Source organism: Centruroides vittatus, unplaced genomic scaffold (genome assembly GCF_030686945.1).
Source record: "Centruroides vittatus isolate TY-2023 unplaced genomic scaffold, ASM3068694v2 contig_950, whole genome shotgun sequence".
Taxonomy (NCBI): Eukaryota; Metazoa; Arthropoda; class Arachnida; order Scorpiones; family Buthidae; genus Centruroides; species Centruroides vittatus.
The window spans coordinates 1,527,893-1,550,321 of NW_027122629.1; the positions used below are offsets into that span (position 1 = coordinate 1,527,893).

Below are 22,429 nucleotides of genomic sequence, written 5' to 3' on the forward strand. Positions count from 1 at the left end.
CACGAAAATGACGTCAGGAGAGAGTAATAAAACAGTCAGCGTGTCACGTCCAATCAACGATTTCGTCGATTAAGAAGGCGGAGAACTACCAAAGATGGAAAGTGGTAAGTTAATTTTAAATTTTTGAATATTTTTTAGTTTTGTTATTTAGAAATTAATAAAGTAAATTAATATTAAAGTAAAATTAGTTAAATAAATAACGTTAAAATTAAAAATAATCAAAATCTTTAGACTTTTATTAGGGATAATAAACTTTAACATTTAATAATAAAAAGATTGTCAAAATGATTAATTTACACTACAAATTATTGGTAATTGAGAATGTTATTTTATTCTTATTCGTACTTTAAATTTGTACTTTATATATTATTATTATTATTATTAAAATAAGTAATTTTTTAAGGAAGAAAAGGCAAATTTATTTTGTTTCTTTCAATAAAAGTATTGTCTAGAACTATCAATTTTCAGTTTGATATATGATAAGCTTAACAATATCATTTTATCAGAATAAATCATTTATTTAATTTTATGGAGTTAAGAATTTCGTTTTTAACTTTTTTAACAGTTCGAAAATATTAGTTGTATTATTAATTTACATATTTATAAATTATATTATTAAATTTATATAACTAATAGTTTTTCAATGTAATGATTAAAGTATAGAATATCAAAATCTATATAACTTAATGACTCTATTAAAGACATCAATATCATAAAAAGTTACAAAATAATTTCTATATTATTTTTTTATCAATGATGTTAATTTTATATAATTCATTATTTGTATTGATACTATAAGTAGAGCTGTAGCTTTAAAGTTTGTTTCTTTCTTTATGTAATTGTCAAAACAATTAATGGGAAATATGATCGCTGTCATTGAGCAATTCTTTGTCATCCCTCAAACCTTTTCAGTGACCTCATCGATTCAATGCCACACAGATGTGCAGCAAGTTTAGCCATTCGTGGAGATAATACCCTACTAAATCAGCACCCTACCCTACCCTACCCTACTAAAATCAGCACGATATTCTAAAAAGTCATTCGTTCTAATTGTCAGATGCACATATTCTTGACAATAATTCGGCTCAAATACATATTTATTCACGTATTTCTGTATATTTTACTACGTGACAATAGCATCTGAGATTTAGAATCGTTTGTCATAATGACATTCTATGCAACGTATCTTTTTTCCTTAATTGTTTTGACCAGTGTTGATTTGTTCAATCGATTTTAATAATGTAAAAATAATTATTAATTATCAGGAATTAGGATTTACAATAGCTTAAAAAGAAAAAAAACATTATATAGGGTGACAATAATTAACCCGTACAAGTCTTTTGTATCGTAAATTTATTAAAGAAATGAAAATTAGCAAAACAACAGCATATAACAGTGACAATACTTTACGTATTAATCAGATATTCAGCCAGTTTCAAAGTGGCCTCCTGTTGCTTTGATGCAGAGCCCCAAACGCGTTTTGAAATTCTCAGCGATGGGCCGCACTCTTCTGGAGACAGTTTGTCTCACTCCCAGCGCAAGAATTGCTTCAGCGACTCCAAACTTTCATGGCACTTAGAACAGGCCCTGGCCTCCAAAATGGACCACACACTGTAGTCCATTGGGTTCAGATTCGGCGAGTACGGTGGCCATTCCGCAGACGAGATAAAATCGGGAAAATGAGCCTTGCACACTCCTGAGTCTTCTTCGCCCTGTGTGTCGGCGCCGAGTCCTGCTGAAACGTCCATTTCGCACTGCCAAAATGCTGCTGAGCCCACAGAAGTACCACAGCCTCGAGAATGTCATGGTGGTACACATCTTGATTGATTTTGGCCCCTTGATCGACGAAAACAAGGGGTGTCTTGCCGCTCGCACAAATTCCGCCCCAAACCATGACTGACATTGGATTTTGTGATGTTCGATGACGGCTGAGCGTCCAGGAGCCCCCGCGGACCAGTTCCTGTCGTTTTGATGGTTGTACGGAGAAAAGCTTCTCGTCTGTGAAGAGAATGCACTCCCATTGTCGACCTGCGGCCCGACGCTTGAGTTAACGGGATCTTTGGAGTCTCACGCACTTGTTTTCATCGGTGAGGAGCTGAACCTTTTGGAACTTGTAGGGCTTGAGTACGAGTTCCTTTTTCGCCATTAACCGCACCGATTCGCGATTGATTCTGATCTCACGAGCAATTTTTCTCATGGAGACCTTCGCATGTCAGTCAACTCGCTTTGTGATGATCTTGCGGTTCCTAGACGTGTTGACAGTGCGCTTTCTTCCACGTCCGGGACGGTCACCATTGTGGCCAAGCTCCTTGAATCGCCGAACTGCATCTGAGACTGTCATTTTTGGAACACCGAGCAGACGAACAATTTCACATTGATGCTTTCCTTGCCAGAATAGCTCCAAAATTGCACAACATTTGTTCGACACCATTAAAAAAATAAAGAACTAACCCTTATTACATCGAAAGTACATCTACACGGGCAGGAAATCATGGAGAATTAAACAATAGTATGTAAATTGGTGACAGTAAAAAAGTTCAGGTGCAGCATTGCTACAAACTTTGTACGGGTTAATTATTGTCACCCTGTAGTACAGTAATTGTTACTAAGCGTATAAATTATATTTTTCTTAAAAAAGTATGCTACATCTTTTATTTATAGCAGCCATATTTCCTTTCACTTCTAAGCTCTAATAGCCTATTAGCTTATCAAAATAAAAATAACATGATAAAATACTTATTTACTTTTTTTATCGTATTTGATCAAAAAATTCAAATAACTACTTAGTCTTTCATATTAGCAATTACAGTCATTATAAATATTAATAAAACGTAAAATTTATAAACATTTTTAAATACAAATCATGTGTTACATTCTATCAGTTTATGTGTTATATATATAACTAAATAAATACCAGTATTTTTCCAGTATTTTTATTTGTAATTTTTTTTAAATATTGAAAATAATTTATTTTAGATTTAAGAAGAAAATCTTGCTCGTGTGAAGTTTGCACTTGCTGCAAGGCATCGAAATGTGGAGGGCCAGATTGTACCTGCAAAGATTGCAAATGCTGTGTAGCATCTAAATGCGGAGGATCAGCTTGTACTTGTGAAGATTGCACTTGCTGCAAGGCGTCGAAATGTGGAGGGCCAGATTGTACCTGCAAAGATTGCAAATGCTGTGTAGCATCCAAATGCGGAGGATCAGCTTGTACTTGTGAAGATTGCACTTGCTGCAAGGCGTCGAAATGTGGAGGGCCAGATTGTACCTGCAAAGATTGCAAATGCTGTGGAGCATCCAAATGCGGAGGACCAGCTTGTACTTGTGAAGATTGCACTTGCTGCAAGGCGTCGAAATGTGGAGGGCCAGATTGTACCTGCAAAGATTGCAAATGCTGTGTAGCATCCAAATGCGGAGGATCAGCTTGTACTTGTGAAGATTGCACTTGCTGCAAGGCGTCGAAATGTGGAGGGCCAGATTGTACCTGCAAAGATTGCAAATGCTGTGTAGCATCCAAATGCGGAGGATCAGCTTGTACTTGTGAAGATTGCACTTGCTGCAAGGCGTCGAAATGTGGAGGGCCAGATTGTACCTGCAAAGATTGCAAATGCTGTGTAGCATCCAAATGCGGAGGACCAGCTTGTACTTGTGAAGATTGCACTTGCTGCAAGGCGTCGAAATGTGGAGGGCCAGATTGTACCTGCAAAGATTGCAAATGCTGTGTAGCATCCAAATGCGGAGGATCAGCTTGTACTTGTGAAGATTGCACTTGCTGCAAGGCGTCGAAATGTGGAGGGCCAGATTGTACCTGCAAAGATTGCAAATGCTGTGTAGCATCCAAATGCGGAGGATCAGCTTGTACTTGTGAAGATTGCACTTGCTGCAAGGCGTCGAAATGTGGAGGGCCAGATTGTACCTGCAAAGATTGCAAATGCTGTGTAGCATCCAAATGCGGAGGACCAGCTTGTACTTGTGAAGATTGCACTTGCTGCAAGGCGTCGAAATGTGGAGGGCCAGATTGTACCTGCAAAGATTGCAAATGCTGTGTAGCATCCAAATGCGGAGGATCAGCTTGTACTTGTGAAGATTGCACTTGCTGCAAGGCGTCGAAATGTGGAGGGCCAGATTGTACCTGCAAAGATTGCAAATGCTGTGTAGCATCCAAATGCGGAGGATCAGCTTGTACTTGTGAAGATTGCACTTGCTGCAAGGCGTCGAAATGTGGAGGGCCAGATTGTACCTGCAAAGATTGCAAATGCTGTGTAGCATCCAAATGCGGAGGATCAGCTTGTACTTGTGAAGATTGCACTTGCTGCAAGGCGTCGAAATGTGGAGGGCCAGATTGTACCTGCAAAGATTGCAAATGCTGTGGAGCATCCAAATGCGGAGGACCAGCTTGTACTTGTGAAGATTGCACTTGCTGCAAGGCGTCGAAATGTGGAGGGCCAGATTGTACCTGCAAAGATTGCAAATGCTGTGTAGCATCCAAATGCGGAGGATCAGCTTGTACTTGTGAAGATTGCACTTGCTGCAAGGCGTCGAAATGTGGAGGGCCAGATTGTACCTGCAAAGATTGCAAATGCTGTGTAGCATCCAAATGCGGAGGATCAGCTTGTACTTGTGAAGATTGCACTTGCTGCAAGGCGTCGAAATGTGGAGGGCCAGATTGTACCTGCAAAAATTGCAAATGCTGTGGAGCGTCTAAATGCGGAGGTTCAACTTGTAATTGTGATAGCTGCAAATGTTGCCAAAAATCCACCTGTCGTGCGTCCAATTGCTCTTGCGTAGAATGCCAATGCTGCAGTGTATCAAAATGTTGCAAGTAGCGAACCTGACTAAAGGAATTTAATAATATAAAACATTATGTTGACATATTATTATGTTCTAGTTAACCAAAAAAAAAGTATTATAAGAAATATGATATGTATTACATATGTCTCATCCTATTTTTACGACAATTTGTTTTGTTTTTTAAAAAATATGTTTAATTAATTTTTATACAATAATTTAAAAAGTTTATGTACTTTTGAAAAATTTAATTACATTATTATTGTATTTTCTGAAATTCTGGGTTTTTTACTTAAATAAAATGATTATATATTCATTGAATGATATAGTTATTTGATATTTTTATTGTAAATTGCAACTTACTTTTTATGTAATGTAATAAGCTAGGAATCTTATCATGAAAAATACTTTTTGTTAGGAAAATCTAATAAAATTTTATCTTATAGATCGAAAAAAAAGAATAAATGCATAATTTATTTTGACACAAAAACTAATCAAAAGACGAAATCTTTTCCATTTCCATAAATTTCAAATAAAATATTCATTATATAAATTAATAGTTTTACATAACACTTTCCATTTAGATAATTTGTAGAAAACTTTTCGTTTTAGCCTTGGTCACTAGCGTAATAATTATAGATTTTATATATTTGAGAGAGATTTTTGGATAAATATGTTTACAAAACCAAAACAAATTTAATTTAATGGAGATGAAAAAAATGGATATTTTTTTAAATGGGGATTATTCAGAAGTAACCAATTGAAATTAAAGACATTATACACATGCAAATAGACATACAAGAGAGGAAAAACAGAGAAACTGTAAATACCTCTCGACATTTATAATCACTAAGATATACAAGTCAAATAGAAAAAGATATATTCTATTTATATGAAAAATTCGAGATTTTGATAATTTAAGAAAGTTTTATTTTAATAAACGACAAATTTACTAATTAAAACAGAAGTGAGAATCATTTAAAAAAATTAATCAATTAACGCTATAAATACTGTATTAAGATTTTAAATAGGCCTATTTGAATTTAAATGTACAGTAATATTCGTTATCACAGCATCCTGTTAATCATCAATTAATCAATTACTTACTTGTTAGAAACTATGATTAACATACAGACAAAATAAATGTAAACATGTTTTTATTTTTACATTTATATTTATTTTGAACTTTGAATATAATAAATCCATATAATCTCTCAAGGGATTTCCGGAATGACTTCTACGAGAACTGGGTGCCTATTTAGAAGTTTGCGTGGAATTTTCCGTGTCTTCTTCGTTTCGGTCAGTCATGAACTCACGAACTACCATTGTTCAGTGATATTATTCACTCTGCCACTAGTGGGATAACTAATGCAGACGTAGTGTTTTTTTTTTTTATCACAAACTTCTCACAGTTTACAATGGATAAATCATTAAAAAATATAAAATATTTAAAAAATTACATATAAAACGCAAAAACAGGATTAATTTAAATGTTTTGTTTAATTAACAGTAAGGTAAGTGTTAATTTTCGCCAGAAATTTAAAATTAGACGATTCCAAGATTGCCAAAAGGCGTGCTCGATCAAAGAATGTCAAACAACTAAAAATTATCTAATTAGAATATTAAAATAAAAGAAACGATTTAACACCATTTGTTTATATTTGTCTCAAGGACACAAAAAGGACGTAACAAAAAGGAGCGGTAACTTTCGCGCCAAATTTATAACTAAACGATTCTGACAAGATTCCTGTTCGTTTAAATAGTGTCGTTCAGAATACCATAGCTTAGAAAAAGTTTTTACAAAATATTTATCAACCAAACAACGTTTTCCTTTGCTTACACTAAGGCGGGTTAGTTTCTCGGAAAATTTATTGCAGGAGAGCGATAGCAAAGCAATTATTGATTTAAATAGTGTCTGTTAACTTTAACACAAGAGCAGTCAAGAGCGAAGCTGTTGTGGTCTTACCACAACTTGAAGATTATCGTACCACAGTGTTTGATTTCCTTAAATAAACACCACAGCACTATGACGACAATCTTTTTCTGATACAATATGATACCGGCGGTGTCAAAAGGAACGCATTTTTAACACACTCTGTACAGGCCTATGTACTGAAATTGAGAAATGGCATGATCATAGAAGGTAAGGTTTTCTCATACAAAAGAAATGATTGTCATGGATTGCTTATGTGACGTCATTTGAGTTACGTTCAAAATATTAAAGATTAATAAAAATATAATCCGTACAAGGTTACGTATTTCTGTAAAATCTATATTCTGTAAAACCCGTGAAAATCGGAATCAGACGGTACGGAATATTTTTCGGCTTTAACAGATTTTGATTTTGGACAGGTTTCAACGTATTTATTTAATTTGTATATATGCAGTTGAACCTATCTATTTCAAACATGTTTGTCTCTAATTGTACTTTTTCCTCCCTGCATTTTCGTCCTAAATTCAATATCCACGTTCCCCAAATAACTTTCTCCCACAACCTCTACATCGCAGCCATCTTGGTAAACCGAAAAAAAACTTTACGAGAATGATTTAAGTTATACTCTAAAACCGAACGTTCGCTTTAGACGTAATGAAAAGCAGCGATCTTATTAGCAAACATTTCGCCTAACATTCTTGCAGTCACTCTAACACTGCTAAATTTAGAAACGACCCGTATATTCCCTCATAATACAGACAGGATATACATTTTTTCTTACAGAAAAAAACCGTTCAAATAAAGCCCGAGTAGCGCGAAGACAGAAGATTCAAAAATTTTCCTGAAAGGCGTTAGATAAATGATTGGCACGACTCTATTGTTAAAGGAAAAGTATGATGTACAGGGGCAAGCCACTACTAATTTAAGGTGGAGAGCATATATTTTAAGTTAAATATATTAAAAATATGCTTCAAAATTGCAGCCTGGCATTGTGACGGTATCACAATAAATAATTGCTTGTTTTGAAATTGTAATCAATCCAAAAATCTCTAAAATTAATCATACACGAACATTCCGTCAATAATATTCTGTCAAATTTGTATCAGTCTGTTCATATAGACGGCACGATGTTATTTTCTCTAACATATATTGAATATGATGTGTCAAATTACTCACCTTCTTTAAATGTAATTAAAATTAAATAACTTACTATCGAAGATTTTTTTCAGTCTAAAATCTAATGATTCGAAAACTAAAAATTTGAAATTATTCAAAGTATAGAGAAGTTAAGCAATCTGTGCATGTTATACAGAAAATATACAGCTCATTGGTGCTGTTAAATAAAATAAAAGTTGGTTGTATTCATTCATTTCTAATTCTTATTCACCCCACTAAGTTATAATTAAGTTATTATTATTATTAATATTATTACTAAAGATGAATATACTAAGAAGAAACTATTTTTTTAAACTCTTGTTGAGGATGTTTGTTTGTTTGTATGTTCGCTATGCACTCTTAAATCGTTCGACCAATTACCACGAAACTCGGCAGTTACGTTAACATACATCTAATTTGCATAATGTATTAATATCACCGCAAAATATTAATTGATTTCTATATATCAATTAATTTCTGTCTGCATTCTATTTGCCGAATTTACGTGTAGCGCCATCTATCGGCAAAAAATTTAAAAATAATAAACTAAATATAATTCAGCCTGATGTTGCGGCCTCTGACTCTGACAACTTGGGCGTAATGTCTTCGACTCTGTCGTAAAGACTTGCTTAACCCGTATTCAAAACAACAGGTATTGTACATTGAAAATTGTAAGCAACTGCAAGCCTTTTTATAGAATATCGAAGTAGCGATTTTAAAGCATTCTAGATATAAGAGCCGTGCCGAACCGTTTTAGTGCCCGAGGCAAACATCATACCTGGCAGCCTTGATTCAACATTAATTATAAAAAAAAAAAAAAAAAATTTACGGGTTCATTCTGGTACTCCCACCATCGACACTTAGGACGAAGACAGAAAACACCGACAAGAGAGAAAGATGGCTTTCTGTGTGTGTCCCGCTTCTTCAAAGCACGGTCAGGCCGAGTATTTTGGTGGTTTTTTTAAAAGTAAATTATAGTTCAGTGGCCCTAACGTGTGTTTGTTTTATGATCTTTATAGATTTCTATCTTTCATCATTATTAGTTGTAATATTACATCCATTAGTTTAGATAGTAATAATATTGTAAATTTCGAAAAGTTGAATTTGAATTATACAGAGGTTTTTATAGTGTGTTTGTTAAGTTATGGCAACGCAACACTTCGCCCAAGAGTGGTCTCTTTTAAGGGAAACTGGTTTCTATTTAGGCGTTACAGACGTGGAGAAAACCCGGAAAACCCCACGTGGCCAGCCCGTCCGAGCGACCAAACTCCCAGTGTTCAGGGAACGAAGACAGCATGGCCACTGGTGGGCCTTTTTTAGTGTGAGTTAGGACGAATGAAACTCGGCAAATGATGTTAGTCATATGTGGAGTTTCATTTTTTCTAACACTTGGTGGAACTCTGATGCAGTCACCTCCATGTGGTGAGTTCTGGGTTGTCATTCGTCTGGAAATGACGAAGGGCAAGCGAAGAACTGCGTGTTTCCGTTGAATTGAATATTATATGAAAACATAAGGAATGAAAACATGTCAACACAAGCAGAAATTTGGCGCATTTGGTGTATTTAACAAAATATTTTAAACTGAACCACGGAACCGAAACTGAATCCAGATTTAAATCCTTTGTACTTAAATTACATCATTTAATAACTAAGAATGAAACATTTAACCAGGCTATTGTATGTTTTCTACGACCAATCCTCTCATCGTTAGTGATATTTGAAATTAAGACAGGAAATTGCAATTGAAGAAATCTGCCGAAAACTGGAAACATTTGTCGAAGTTATATTCTTTATATCAAACTGTTATAAAGATATTTATGAGGGCTAACTTAATAGATGACATAAAATTTGGTGTGTGTCGAATGGATCCGAATGTTCCTTAACAACAAGATATAAAGTTTATTGTAACTACATTTAGCATTTCTCTAGTGTTTCAATTCAGTTTCTTTAAAAGAAAGACGCTTTATTTTCCCAGAAATAACAGTGGATATGAAGGAGAGGAACAAATGGCAGATGGTATTCGAATATTTTTTATCGCTGGCCTTACACTTTCATTTTTTCGATAATCACAGTTATTACTGCAGTTGACTTGTTTCTGTATCCTACTTTAAAGGAACAATTAATTCAGAGTTTGAGCTCGCATTCTGTAAGCTGAAAACTACAATATTTTGCATTTATACAATTAGATAATTAGATTGTTGTTTACTTGTTACAAGTGCAGGTGCCATCACTGTCTTGAAGAGATTCACATATTTATCTGATCGGTGAGTTGAGAAAAGAAGAAAGTTTCCTGAAGACTAAAATCGAATCCTCGATTGAAACTCATTGGAATCTATGAACCTGTAAATCTAGTTTATGAAGCATACTTGTCAGGCGTATATTGTTGCAGTGTGTATCAGACAAGTTTCTTCTTCTTCTTTGATGATGTAATGAATGCGTCTTGCATTTTCTATTATTTTCATTGACTTAATTACTGTTGAAGCTTTTCAAATATTGCGGTTTTTGGTAAGTTAAACTTAAACCTATCGTGTCCTGTTAAGTAAATAACGTCATAATAAGTTTAACATTTTGACAACTGAATACTGAGACATACAGATTTTATTCAAATGTCAATCAAATCATAGTCTAAAGGTATTTTATTTCAGATAATGATTTGCAATTTGTTTCAATATTTTTATCCTTAACTTCAATCATTCACCTTAATCATTCCTCAAAGACTTTCTATGTTTTAAATATGGCAAATAATTATAATTAAATATACCGAGTTAAATCTAGGTAGCATATGTTTCTCGCAGGGTGGCGGAATTCACTTCTGAAAAACGGTAGATGAGTTAAAGCTAATGGTCTTTTTGCTTAATTTCTGAAAACTTTTTATCATCCAGTTGTTTTGTGTAGCAATTTATTTTATTTATTTGTCTTTTGAAACTCAATACAGTGCGTCGCGCCCTGAACAATTACATCAATTAGTCGATTATCTGCTTGACCTTCACTAATCCGGCATCATTTGGGCCTGTGTAGTGCCAGAGAAGCCATTTCGCCGGATGGTTAGGTTAGAAGACACTTGACCTAACAGCTAAACATCTCATCCTATGTTTAAAATACACTGTAAGTCAGTACATGTCGGTTAATAAAGAGAAAACAAAACATCGTCATTGCCGATGGGAATTGTTTGAGATTTGTTGTATTAAATTTGTAACAAAAATAAATTCTTATAAATTTTTAGAATTTAAATTTTAATTCTTATTAAATAAAATTATTCCTAATTAAAGTTTTATTAATTAAAATATATTTAATAATTTATTATTTTTAATTCTAATAAACTGTTTACTCTATTACTGATATTATGCAAATGAATAAAATAAGTGAGTTTAAAGAGCTCTGTATGAGTCAACGTGAAAGCAAAGGTGAGAATATTTTGGTAAACACTAAATAAGAGTTTTTAGTGACAGTTTTTAATTGTTTTAATCTCAGAAAAATTATCTGACGATGTTTAATTGGAAGTTAATCGGTAAAGTATTGTTATATCTATCAATTGAAGGATATTTGGCAGGGATTTTCGTCAGTCTTTTATTTAGTACAATTGACGAGCCACCAAATTTTCAAGATTGGAACAAAAATAATTTTACAATTTTATCTCGTTTTATATTGTGTATTATTCAAGGATTGTGTACTTTATTATTCTCGCTGTACATTTTGCATATAATGGCTACTTGGATATTCGGTTCAAAGTGTGCTTCGTGTAAGTGTTGCCGTTGTAATTCGTTTCCAAATCAAAATTTGTTAGAAACAATAATTGAATTAGTATCCAGATCTGGTGTTCCGCTGAGTCAAATAGATACATCAAACATGGAAACGAGTGACCCACCAGTCGATATAATTGGAAGATATTATAAAAGAGTCTACTCTCCGGAAAGAAATTATGGAAGGAGTCGACCGATTACATATTATGTAGCCGCAGCGGAAGGATTTGAAGCTTCATGCATTTCGAAGAGTGATATTTATCAAAATAAAACTTCGGATTCGTCTAGAAAATATGAAAATGTTAAAGGGACATCTAAACAGCAGAATTTATTAGAAAAAGAATTAGAAGCCAGCTTTACTGCGAAATTAGTTCATTCTAGTAATCCTCCAATGTACGTAAGTCGTTTTATGCCTTGTGTAAATGACAGATCTGTAAGTGACGACGATTCTTTTGAACTGGCTGATGGAGAAGGAAGAATGTCATTTGACTCTATTAACGAATCTACAAAATTATAGAAATAGATAGTAGTGAATTTTGTTCTCTTTAATAATGCGTCACGGATTATTCTTAAGATTAATTCATCGTTTCAAAAAGTTTTTTTATAACTAATTTTAATGAAAACGTAACTTTTTCTAAATTTAAAAGCTGTGTTATAAAATTTTCCATGGTTTTAAATTGATTTTAACTAACTTTTAAAAATAATTTTAAAGCAAATGATTTTTATGAATGTGAATTATTTAAGAAACTTTTTCATGATTTTTATATTGTAAAACTTTAAAGTTGTCTTAAATATTAAAACTATGTTAAACTGTTTCACTATTCTCTTCAGAACAGTTGTATAAAACGGTAATATTCATTCCTTTGAAATTATGTTGTGTATTAAGTTTGGATTAATAAACGTCAATTATTTCTTTAACCTGTATTATTTTTTTGGGTTAATGTTACTTTAGGTGCCAAGATGGCGGCTCGTCTCTGATTCCAGCAAGGAAATAGTGGGACGCACGTTCTAACCTAGCCTATTCTAATAATTATGGTAATTTATTAGAATAGGCTAGGTTAGAACGTGCGTCCCACTATTTCCTTGCTGGAATCAGAGACGAGCCGCCATCTTGGCACCTAAAAAAAAGGTTAATGTTGCATTAATAATTTAATATTAAGGTATTTTATTTATCATATTTAAAAATCTATAGAAAGAATAAATTTTCTATTGATCAGGAAGTTTAGAGAATATTAAAGTATATACAACATGGTTTTAAAATTTGTGTGTAGCTTATGACCATTTCTTTATCATATTAAAAAGAAAACACCTTTCATTGTTATTTCTTTGGTATTAAATTCCTTAATTTTATATTTTACAAAAACACTTATGAATTTTGAAAAATGACAGTTTAATTCATTGTAATCACTTTAATATAGAACTGACAATAATAGTAATCCTGCATTAAGTAATATATTCTTCTGAATTTCGTATTGACGTCCAAATCCCGCTAAAAAAAAAGAAAAATAATTCTAAGAAAATGTGTGATACAGTACACTCTTATAACAATTATTACTTACAGGTAGGCATAGACGACGATTCAATTTTTATGCATTCAAACGTTTCTTTCGGTACTACTTTACTCCTTTTATCTATAAAAAATAATTTATAAAACGTAAAATATAGTCTTTTGAAAAACAATCCGATAGTTAATATTTACCACAAATCATTTCTTGGTTGCAAGTAAAGTTAGTTGGACAATTAGAACATAGTTTCCCCATCTTAAACGGTGGCATATTCATATCCATTCTAATATAAAATTAAATACAGTACAGTCAAACCTGTTTTTATGCGGTCTTTTTTTGTGCGATTTTTTATGTACGGTATAGTTGGCGACTAGTCTCGTGCGATTTGTCATGTCTCACGTTGACTTGTTATAGCTAAATAAACTTATTATAGCATAAATGAACTTATTATAGTAATATTATTGCATGAATATGCGAAAAATGAAATAATTTATTTTTTAAGTCAACAAAACACCACCTGGACAAAAATATGTAAAACAGACGATAGACGAGACGATGCAGTCAAGTGCTGACATCTGTTGTCTATAAATTCTATTTCGTACGGTTTTGAGTTATTTTCTATGTGAGACTTTTTTATGCGGTCCCTATTGACCGCATAAAAAATATTTTTTTGTGTCGCGAAAACTATTTTTTATAGCCACTAGTGAAGTTTCGTGCGATTTTTTTATGCGGTCCCTATCCACCGCATAAAAACAGGTTTGACTGTATATTATCACGACGGTTAATGTTACCTATGGTAGCAAACATGGCGGCTTGGCTCTGAAACAGTGGGGACGCACGTTCTAACCTATTCTAATAAATTACCATAGTTATTGCCAACCAAATTATTAGAATAGGGGTAATTTATTAGAATATGTTAGAACGTGCGTCCCCACTGTTTCAGAGACGAGCCGCCATGTTCGCTACCATAGGTAACATTAACCCTATAATTTTAATAATTTAATCAAAACTATAAAAAGTAGAAGAAATTTGGAAAATAATACAATGAGTACTTACGGTGGATAAAAATTGCAAACCATTAAATATTTGTATCCTAAATTCTCACAAGATGATTTTGAACAACCTATAGCGTATGCTTCCGCCCACATCATCTGATAAATTAATATTAAAAAAACATCGAATGAGTCAGATTCCAAGATTAATATTTATAATAATGTTTTCTTACCAGCTTATATTCATCACAAGGACCTGTACAACTGTTATTTAAATGATCGTAGAAGAATTTCTGTGATTTCCAACTTTTAAATAAATCTTCATAACTATTAGAAAATACTCCTCGACTCTGATTATAAAAATTATTACAGGTTGAAGGACCGAATTTCATTGTACAGTGATCACCCCAATCCTTGGCCAGTTTTGCTAATTCATCATTCCATACCTAAATACGAAAATTATATATGCTAAATCACAATTTTCCTTATTAAAACGTTACATTGATTTGGATTTTTATTGGCATGTCAGGTGTACGTTTATGCAAGCACACAATGAGGCATGAAGAGATCTCATGAGCATGTTAGCATAGACCCGGGTCTGAAGCGTTGCAAGCTTCCTGGAGTTATTCGAGGAACAGCCTCGGGCCGAGCCAAGCGTTTTCGGTCAATCAAAAAGTATTCCTGCTCGGTGTAGTTGTATTTTAGCACACATTTGAAGATCAGTCATGCTCGCGCACGAATGGAACCATTTGCCTCGACATTCGATGTCGGAGACTGCAGTCTGTAGCCTGAGGCAAAATGAGGTATTTCGTGCGGTCTCGACCTGCCTCATCCATATTCGTGATCAAATATGTATTGTACGTACTCGTGCTCAAATGTGCATAAAGCAACGTAACAAATAGTCGATCTGCCAAGAGGGGTTATCTCCTGAAAGGACTTTCTATGGGACGCTGTCTCCTATTTAGGTATTACACTCTTGAAAATAAACATTGAAAATTCCATGCGGCCAGTCCGTTGGTTAGACACGAACCCACAACTAGCTATTAGTGTTCAGTGGTTTTATCCCATTCGGCCACTTATGAGCACTGATTCATTTTATTTATCTATTTTCTTTTTTAATTGTTGAGGTTTTTGCGGTGAAAAAATTGATGTTATTTATGTTATTATTTTCATTTCAAAAAGATTACACTGTACTGTACGTGCATTATGCTAACACTTTTACACCTTCATGTCACAGTTTGTCACAGAATTTATATCTATTCCCTAACCGATGCGTACGTCATATTTGAATGACCCCTAAACAACAAAGAATATACGTATATATATTTTTGATTCTTTCCGTCCTGTGGGCACTAAAAGATCCTCTTTTAAGAAGTACGCTGCTACCATGACTGCTGTAAGTTCGCCGACCTTTAGGGGGGAATCGTTAATCCCGCGACAGGATGGTCTAGGGTCGTTCGCGTGTGGGTGTGAGGGAGGTGACACAGACGATAAGTGTCTCACAAAGAAACCCGTTTATTTAAACATAAAACAACTCACACTATGCACAGATCGTTACAAAAGTGAACGTTCGAACGTTTTTGTGTCGTTGTTTCCTATCGTTGCTCGATGGTAGGCCCCGGGGCAGCGGCAGGTGCAGCGACTCGTCGGTTGGCGTCGGCGGACCTTTCGATGGACACCTTGGAACACCTCTTGTCTCCCTTGAAACCTCTCGGAAAAGTCTCTTGTCCTTCCAATTCGGCGATTACTTCAATCTCCCTTTTTCGTATTGTTCATGTTGATTGGCTCCACGTCCTTCCTTTCTCTCTTCTCGATTGGTCCCTCGCTTGTTTCCAAGCGAAAAACGACCCCTGTTCGAGTCACGAGAAAGAACCACCTCGACAAATCTACTTGACACCCTCCGTTTACTCAGGTTGGAAAGAATTGATGGAACTTTGAAACTTGCGCTCATATTTTCCCTATTGTTGTCTAGTCTGAGAGATTTTTGAAATTCAATGCTTTGATAAGATGTTCCTTTTCATAATTAACTTTTCCCTTTTTCCTAATTTTAATGATCTAAATTTCGTATACGAGCGACTTGTCAAAGGTCCATCTATACTGGAGGACATTCGTCTACAATCATTACTCATTACAATTATTGCGTTTTATTTTACATTAGGCCTTTTTGTCTTTCGACATCTTTCTCCTTTTTTTTCATGCGTCGCGGTTTCAAATGACTAACGCGTCAAATCCAATCTTTGATCGGTTTTTGTCCCTTGTAACAATGGACGATTTTCTACATTCGTTTTAACAATCTTCTAATATAAATAATTAATGTTAACCCGTTTTTGGGACTTCACACTGCTTGGCCATCCGGCCGTCAAACGCAGTACTTAATTATAAATACATCTTCAATATAATTAATATAATTTACCTTTGTAATTTAGTTTCTTTAGAGCTGAAAATTATTTATGCATTTTTAAAATTTAATTAATAATAATTAAAAAGTTAGGCAATAACTTAAAATTTATCTTATCTTTTAGAAAAATACACAACCTTTATCAATAAATTGAGAATTAATTCGGTGAGCAGCAAAGCTTATGTTAGGTTTTTCTATATTGAATTCATATTTGATTTTAATCCATACTCTCAAAATTTTTATGGGTTTTCTATCCATCAGTTTCAATAACATATGCCCCAAATTTGTATAATATGTCGGCTAGCTGAAGCAGTTTCAATCAATGTCTGAACTGCCCGACAAATATTTCAGATTGAATTCACTCGTAATGACCAAAATCAAAACAATGAGGTTTATCATTATGAGTAAATTTAATCTCATTGAGGTCCCACCAGTGGCCAAGCGGTTCCGTTCCCTGAATAGTGGGAGTTTGGTCGTGATGTTCGCACCTCATCAAGACAGGCTGGCCACGTAATGTTTCCTGGTTTTCTCCATGTCTGTAACGCCTGAATCTCTATTCAGGCCAGTTACCTTTATAAAGACTTCGCCCAAGTATTGCGTTGGCGTAACTTAATAAACAAATAAACAATCTCGTTAAGGATCTGATCCTGGCTAGCATGGATGAAGGATGGACTAACTAGTGGAAAGATGTTTCGGAATAGTATCCGAATATACAAACACCTTTTTCGCGTGGTCATCTGAAAGATTCAAATAATGCAATTCACCAGACATAGGTTACATAGTTAATAATGACGTCCGAATGGCCGAGCGGTTACGACGGCATCCTACCGCTCTAGGGGACCCGGATATGTCAAGTCCCGTCCCTCACCACCCGGCCACCCCATTGTAGGCCTGGCCGAAGCCATAATGGGCCTGCTAAAAAGTGGCCTTTTTAGTGGCCACGGGGCGGAAAGAGTAAAAAAAAAAAAAAAAAAACATATTCAATTATGCAAAAATTGATTTAGATTATTTTATATAAATTTTTAAATACAAATTTTGGAACATAAATATAGATTATCACATACCGGTTTTACCAGGTTCGAAATATTATATCCGGACCACGTATCCTTAGCAGAATAGAATTCGTTTAGAATATCTTCTTCTTCTATTTGATTGAATCCACTGTATTTTATTTTTTCTTTATCTTGAAGCGCATTTGTTTTTGAATTATTTTTCTTAATAGCAATACCTTCTATTGGATTAATGATTTGTATAAAAACTATTGGCCAAATCCATGAGATAAAGATGTCTTCGACCATTATCGCCGATGATTGGATTGATGTGTTTGCTAAATTGTTTTAAATAGATAGTGCAAATTTTCTTTATATAAATATGTATAGTTTTTTTTCTTTTACTTCAGAAACTTCTAATATAATTCCTTCTTGAGAGAATTATTTCATTAAAATGAGTCGATACAGAATGCGATCTGATAAAATACGAATTTAAAATTATGAAGATCACGTGCGGTATTTAAGCCAATCAGATTTAACGCTAATGGTTACATGAGTGAGATGTCACTGTCATCCACTGTCGTCATCATAAACGTCATGAAAACTTTGTCACATGACTTGATTGATGTATAGCAGTTTCTCTAGATCAGGCCTGGCCAACTAGCGGCCCGTCACGTTAAATTGTGTGGCCCGCTAAGCGATATTATATATTTATTAAAACGTTTGTTTGCCGTTATGTGTATACCAGAACAATTAAAGGGGATACTATCAGTGGTGATATTCAGCGAGTTCGCACAGGTTCGGCCGAACCCGTTGTTAAAATTTTCAGTTTTCCGAACCTTGTTAAACACACGGAACATTTCTCAGTGGTTTTGTTTTTCTAAAAAAATATATTAAAATATACGTATTATACTCTGTAATACTACTAAACTAGAGCCTTATACCCCGTTCGCACCGAGCATTTCAATCTAGATTGTGAGCAAGGTCGGGGACTATGTCTTGGTGCGATCTCTCTCGACCGTTTCAATCTCGACCGAAACGAGGATTAATCGCGATCGATTCAAGAGAGTTCTTGAAACTAGATCCAAGTCATAAGAGAGATCCTACAATCTCGCGCGCGAGATAATACAAGATGGCTGTGGAACACGTATCGAGCTATGGACAGCGAAATAGAAAGGATATTGTATTTCGAGAGATGATGACATCTGTCTATTATCATCATTCGGAGTAAAAAATTTCTCTTCCTAAAAAAAAAGGGTCGACAGCATTAATATACTATTGTTACCTGGTCTTCGCCCAGGGCCCATTACGTTTTAAATACGCCACTGATTATTAGATATATCGCAAGAAAAAGTATTGCATTTATTTCTAGCCAAAACTTCCATTTCGTTTGTTGGTGATTGTCAGGGAAAAAATTTTCTGCTAGCGAACCCTTTGTTAACTATTTCGAATATCACCACTGGATACTATAGATTACTATTTATGGAATTTCGGGACTTTGAGTATATATCTGAACTGAGGGGACCGAGACAAGTTCAACGATACCCTAGCTTTGGATCGGAGACGAAAAATAAGAAAGTTATCATAGTTTTTAAGTTAGCATACTTTTTAATGCTTTCATGCATACGGCACCAATTTTTTTTTTTTTTTTTTTTTTTTTTTGTAACTCTCCGCCCAGTGGGCACTAAGAGGGCCTCTTATAGCAAGCCCATTATGGGTTCGGCCAGGCCCACAATGAGGCGGCCGGGTGGTGAGGGACGGGGCCCGACATATCCGGACGGACCACCCCCCGAAAAATTCCTGGGGATTTCTCGACCCGTCCGGATTCGATCCCGGGTCCCCCAGGGAGGCAAGCAGCTAACCTTGACCGCTCGGCCATCCGGCCGCTCATACGGCACCATAGTTGCTAGTACTGCCATCTCGCGGTAAAGTCTGCAAACAAATTTAAAAAAAACTCTGAAAGGCAAGAAATTGCACGAACAGTCGAACGCCACTTTCTTTTTTTTTCTTTTGTTCAAGAACTACCGTGAATCAATAACTAGTTACGTTAAACAATTGGCGGCCTGCCGGCAGTTCCCCTGCCGGGGGAAGTCAGTCGGGAGTACGAACAGTCAAACGCCAGTTCCTTTTTTTCCTTTTGTTCAAGCATCGCGACTCCCGATCGCGATAGTGCGGTCGGCTCGTAGTACTAGCCGACCGCGAGCGATAGCGAGACTGAGGAGCCGTAGCCCCCGGGATCGACTAGCGAGTATGTGCAAAAAGGACTTAACTCAAACTGCAGACGATCAGTGTGCTCGTGGATCAACATCTGCCTCTTGTTGAAGGTATATATGACCGACTTGCCGGACTGCCTGTTAAACACGCGATAGGTTTAGCGGAGAGAGCGACGCGACTCCCGATCATCGCGCGATCGCCGAAAAAAGTATGATAACTTTCTTATTTTTTGCCTCCGGCCCAAAAGTAAGGTACCGTTAAACTCGTCTCGGTCCCCCTCAGTTCAGATATATACTCAAAGTCTCGAAATTCCATAGATAGTGATCTATAGTGCATCCCAATTAAATAAATGAAAATTTGCCTGTGTCATTGTTATAATGTGCAAGTGCGAATACGAACTCTTGGTATAACAATAAAATCTTACTCATTTTGTATTTGTTTTACTTTTTTAAAAGCATGTTTGCCTAAATTGTGGCCCGTCGTAATGTTACGCGTGATCAAGGTGGCCCGCGAAACAATTTGAATTGGCTAGGCCTGCTCTAGATCTTGCTCAACGTCGAGGTTCAATATTTTTACAAAAAGTTACTGGAATGGGTAACTAAAAGATAGGTGGCACGCTTGTTCAACTTATAGCTGCAGGGATGGCATTTCGACACCCGTCTTCGTCTTTATTTATGTAATTATGTTATTATCTATCCAGCGTTAAATTAGTAATATCACCGTTTTTCTAAAGTAAAAAAAAAAAAAAAAAAAAAAAAAAAAAAAAAAAAAAAAAAAAAAACACGTTAATTTATTTTTAACCTAAACTTTTTGAGTACTTACTAACTTCATTTTTCTAATTTCCATTTTGTATTGAACGTGAATGAGATAACAAGTTTAAAGACATCGAAAAATCCTTTATTTTGTCAAACGTATGCAACAGATGAAAAATTAATTGCATACAACTGAAAAGTTAAACACAAGGATAAACTAAACGATTAGTGGTATTTTTCGAAAAATGTCAGTCTTTATAAAGCCAAGAATAAATTCGTAACTGTAGACATCACACCAACAGTTAATATGGTAGTCCATCGCTCCGGGGGATCTGGAATCGATTCCCGATGAATCGAAAAACCCGAGGAATTTTTCGGATGTAATTCATCCGGATATACTCAGCCTCTATCCCCACCACCCAGCTGTTCCATTATGCGCCTGACCGAAGCAGAACGAGCGTGCTAAAATGGCGGAAAGAGTTTTAAAAAATCATAGTTATTTGATATAGCCATTAATTGATAATAATGGCTAGGTGGATAAGAATTAGAAATGAATTAATATAAACAATTTTTATTACATTTAATATCATCAACACAATTACAGATAAACTAATTATCTGTAATAATATGATTTATTCGCAAACTGCTAAAAGTAATAACTACCAACAGTGAGGTATTTTTGTTCTATTAGATAAAGAGCGTGGTGATTTCGTGTTCGTAGTCTTTTCGTATCTAATCCAGGAAATCTGTGTCCATCTCCGTACCTAGAAGCACCTGAAGAATCTGAAAAGAGGCGAATCTGCCATCTTTCAGGCGCTTCTTTAATTCATTGAACATATGGAAATCTCTTGATTGGAAAAGATATGGACTATAGAATGAAATCCGGATATATAGTTTAGCGTCAATGTTGTCTGACTGATATTCTTAGAATATAGGTTAAAGTTAAATGAAAACTTTTCGTAACTAATCAGTCACAGATATGTCAAATTCCGTTCGGATATGTCGGGCCCCGTCCCTCACCACCCGGTCGCCCCATTGTGGGCCTGGCCGAACCCATAATGGGCCTACTAAAAGAGGCCCTCTTAGTGCCCACAGGGCGGAAAGAGCTAAAAAAAAAAGATATGTCAAATTCCATTCCCAGACCCGGCCGCGTTATGACAGACTCGCCAGAATCCGCAATGCCAGGACTCAATGAGCCCACCAGTAAACGAGTTGGACGAGAGGATAAAACCACTGAGCATCGGTGATGGTGATGGTCGGGATTTGCGCTTGACCAACGGACTGACCGCGGGAAGTTTTTCGGGTTTCATTAACATATTTATCACTTAAATATTGGCCAGTTTTCCGTGGAAGACCTTCCGAGAAACACCCCTTCCCTTGGCATATCACACAAATGTTGCATTGCTTTAGCCCATTAGTTTTATAGATCCTTAAGGTGCATGTTGTGAAGGTCTCTCAGTGCTTCAGGAAAGGATAGAAAAATTTATTAATATTAAAAATCAATAACTACTTTCATTAACAAAATGAATTAAAATAATTTATTATTTTTTAAAAAATAAATGGATAGTTATATAATATTATTTTTGAAAATACGATTAATTATTTCTGTGTACGAAATCGATTATTCTCGATGACAATTTTAAAACGTTAAAACCGGATATAAAATATTATTTAACTTTAATAAAATGTACAATTTACTAAAAAATTATCAAATTAATTTAAAAATAAATATTAAAAAATTACAAAAAACTATAGAGTTTCTATTTAAATAAATTGAAATATTACAATTGCAAGTATGAATAATCACAATCATCGTAAATAAATAAACATTTATTAAAATAATTAAAAATTAGATAATAATAATTATTATTATAAAACGTAGAAATTTAATTTATCTAGTGATAATTTATAAAAGAAATAAATGAAATTCGTTTTATTTAATATATATACATCAGACGACGAA

The 22,429-nt window shown here is 34.8% G+C and overlaps 2 protein-coding genes across 4 annotated transcripts; one reads left to right on the top strand and one right to left on the bottom strand.

Annotated features, from left to right (window-relative positions):
* Positions 1-5,109, top strand: LOC136985062 (uncharacterized). Of its 2 annotated transcripts, XM_067282263.1 has the most exons (3): positions 71-104; positions 2,977-3,023; positions 3,132-5,109. In XM_067282263.1, the coding sequence occupies exons 1-3, from the start codon at positions 95-97 to the stop codon at positions 4,824-4,826; spliced, it is 1,752 nt and encodes a 583-aa protein (XP_067138364.1). In that variant the 5' UTR covers positions 71-94; the 3' UTR covers positions 4,827-5,109. The 2 variants fall into 2 exon arrangements, with proteins under 2 accessions (XP_067138363.1, XP_067138364.1); XM_067282262.1 differs by having other exon boundaries at positions 1-104; positions 2,977-5,109.
* Positions 5,110-12,990: 7,881 nt separating this feature from the next.
* Positions 12,991-17,818, bottom strand: LOC136985072 (peptidase inhibitor R3HDML-like). Of its 2 annotated transcripts, XM_067282273.1 has the most exons (6): positions 17,576-17,818; positions 14,347-14,559; positions 14,178-14,272; positions 13,316-13,404; positions 13,176-13,247; positions 12,991-13,105 (listed from the first exon to the last, which is right to left on the bottom strand). In XM_067282273.1, the coding sequence occupies exons 1-6, from the start codon at positions 17,807-17,809 to the stop codon at positions 13,026-13,028; spliced, it is 783 nt and encodes a 260-aa protein (XP_067138374.1). In that variant the 5' UTR covers positions 17,810-17,818; the 3' UTR covers positions 12,991-13,025. The 2 variants fall into 2 exon arrangements, with proteins under 2 accessions (XP_067138374.1, XP_067138375.1); XM_067282274.1 differs by lacking the exon at positions 12,991-13,105 and having other exon boundaries at positions 13,178-13,240.
* Positions 17,819-22,429: the final 4,611 nt, after the last annotated feature.

Coding starts and splice junctions, on each gene's coding strand:
- LOC136985072 (XM_067282273.1), bottom strand. CDS start 17,809: ATGGTCGAAGACATCTTTATCTCATGGATTTGGCCAATAGTTTTTATA. Junction 14,560..17,575: donor TTTCGAACCTGGTAAAACCG/GTATGTGATAAT, acceptor TTTCGTATTTAG/GTATGGAATGATGAATTAGC. Junction 13,106..13,175: donor ATCGTCGTCTATGCCTACCT/GTAAGTAATAAT, acceptor CTTTTTTTTTAG/CGGGATTTGGACGTCAATAC.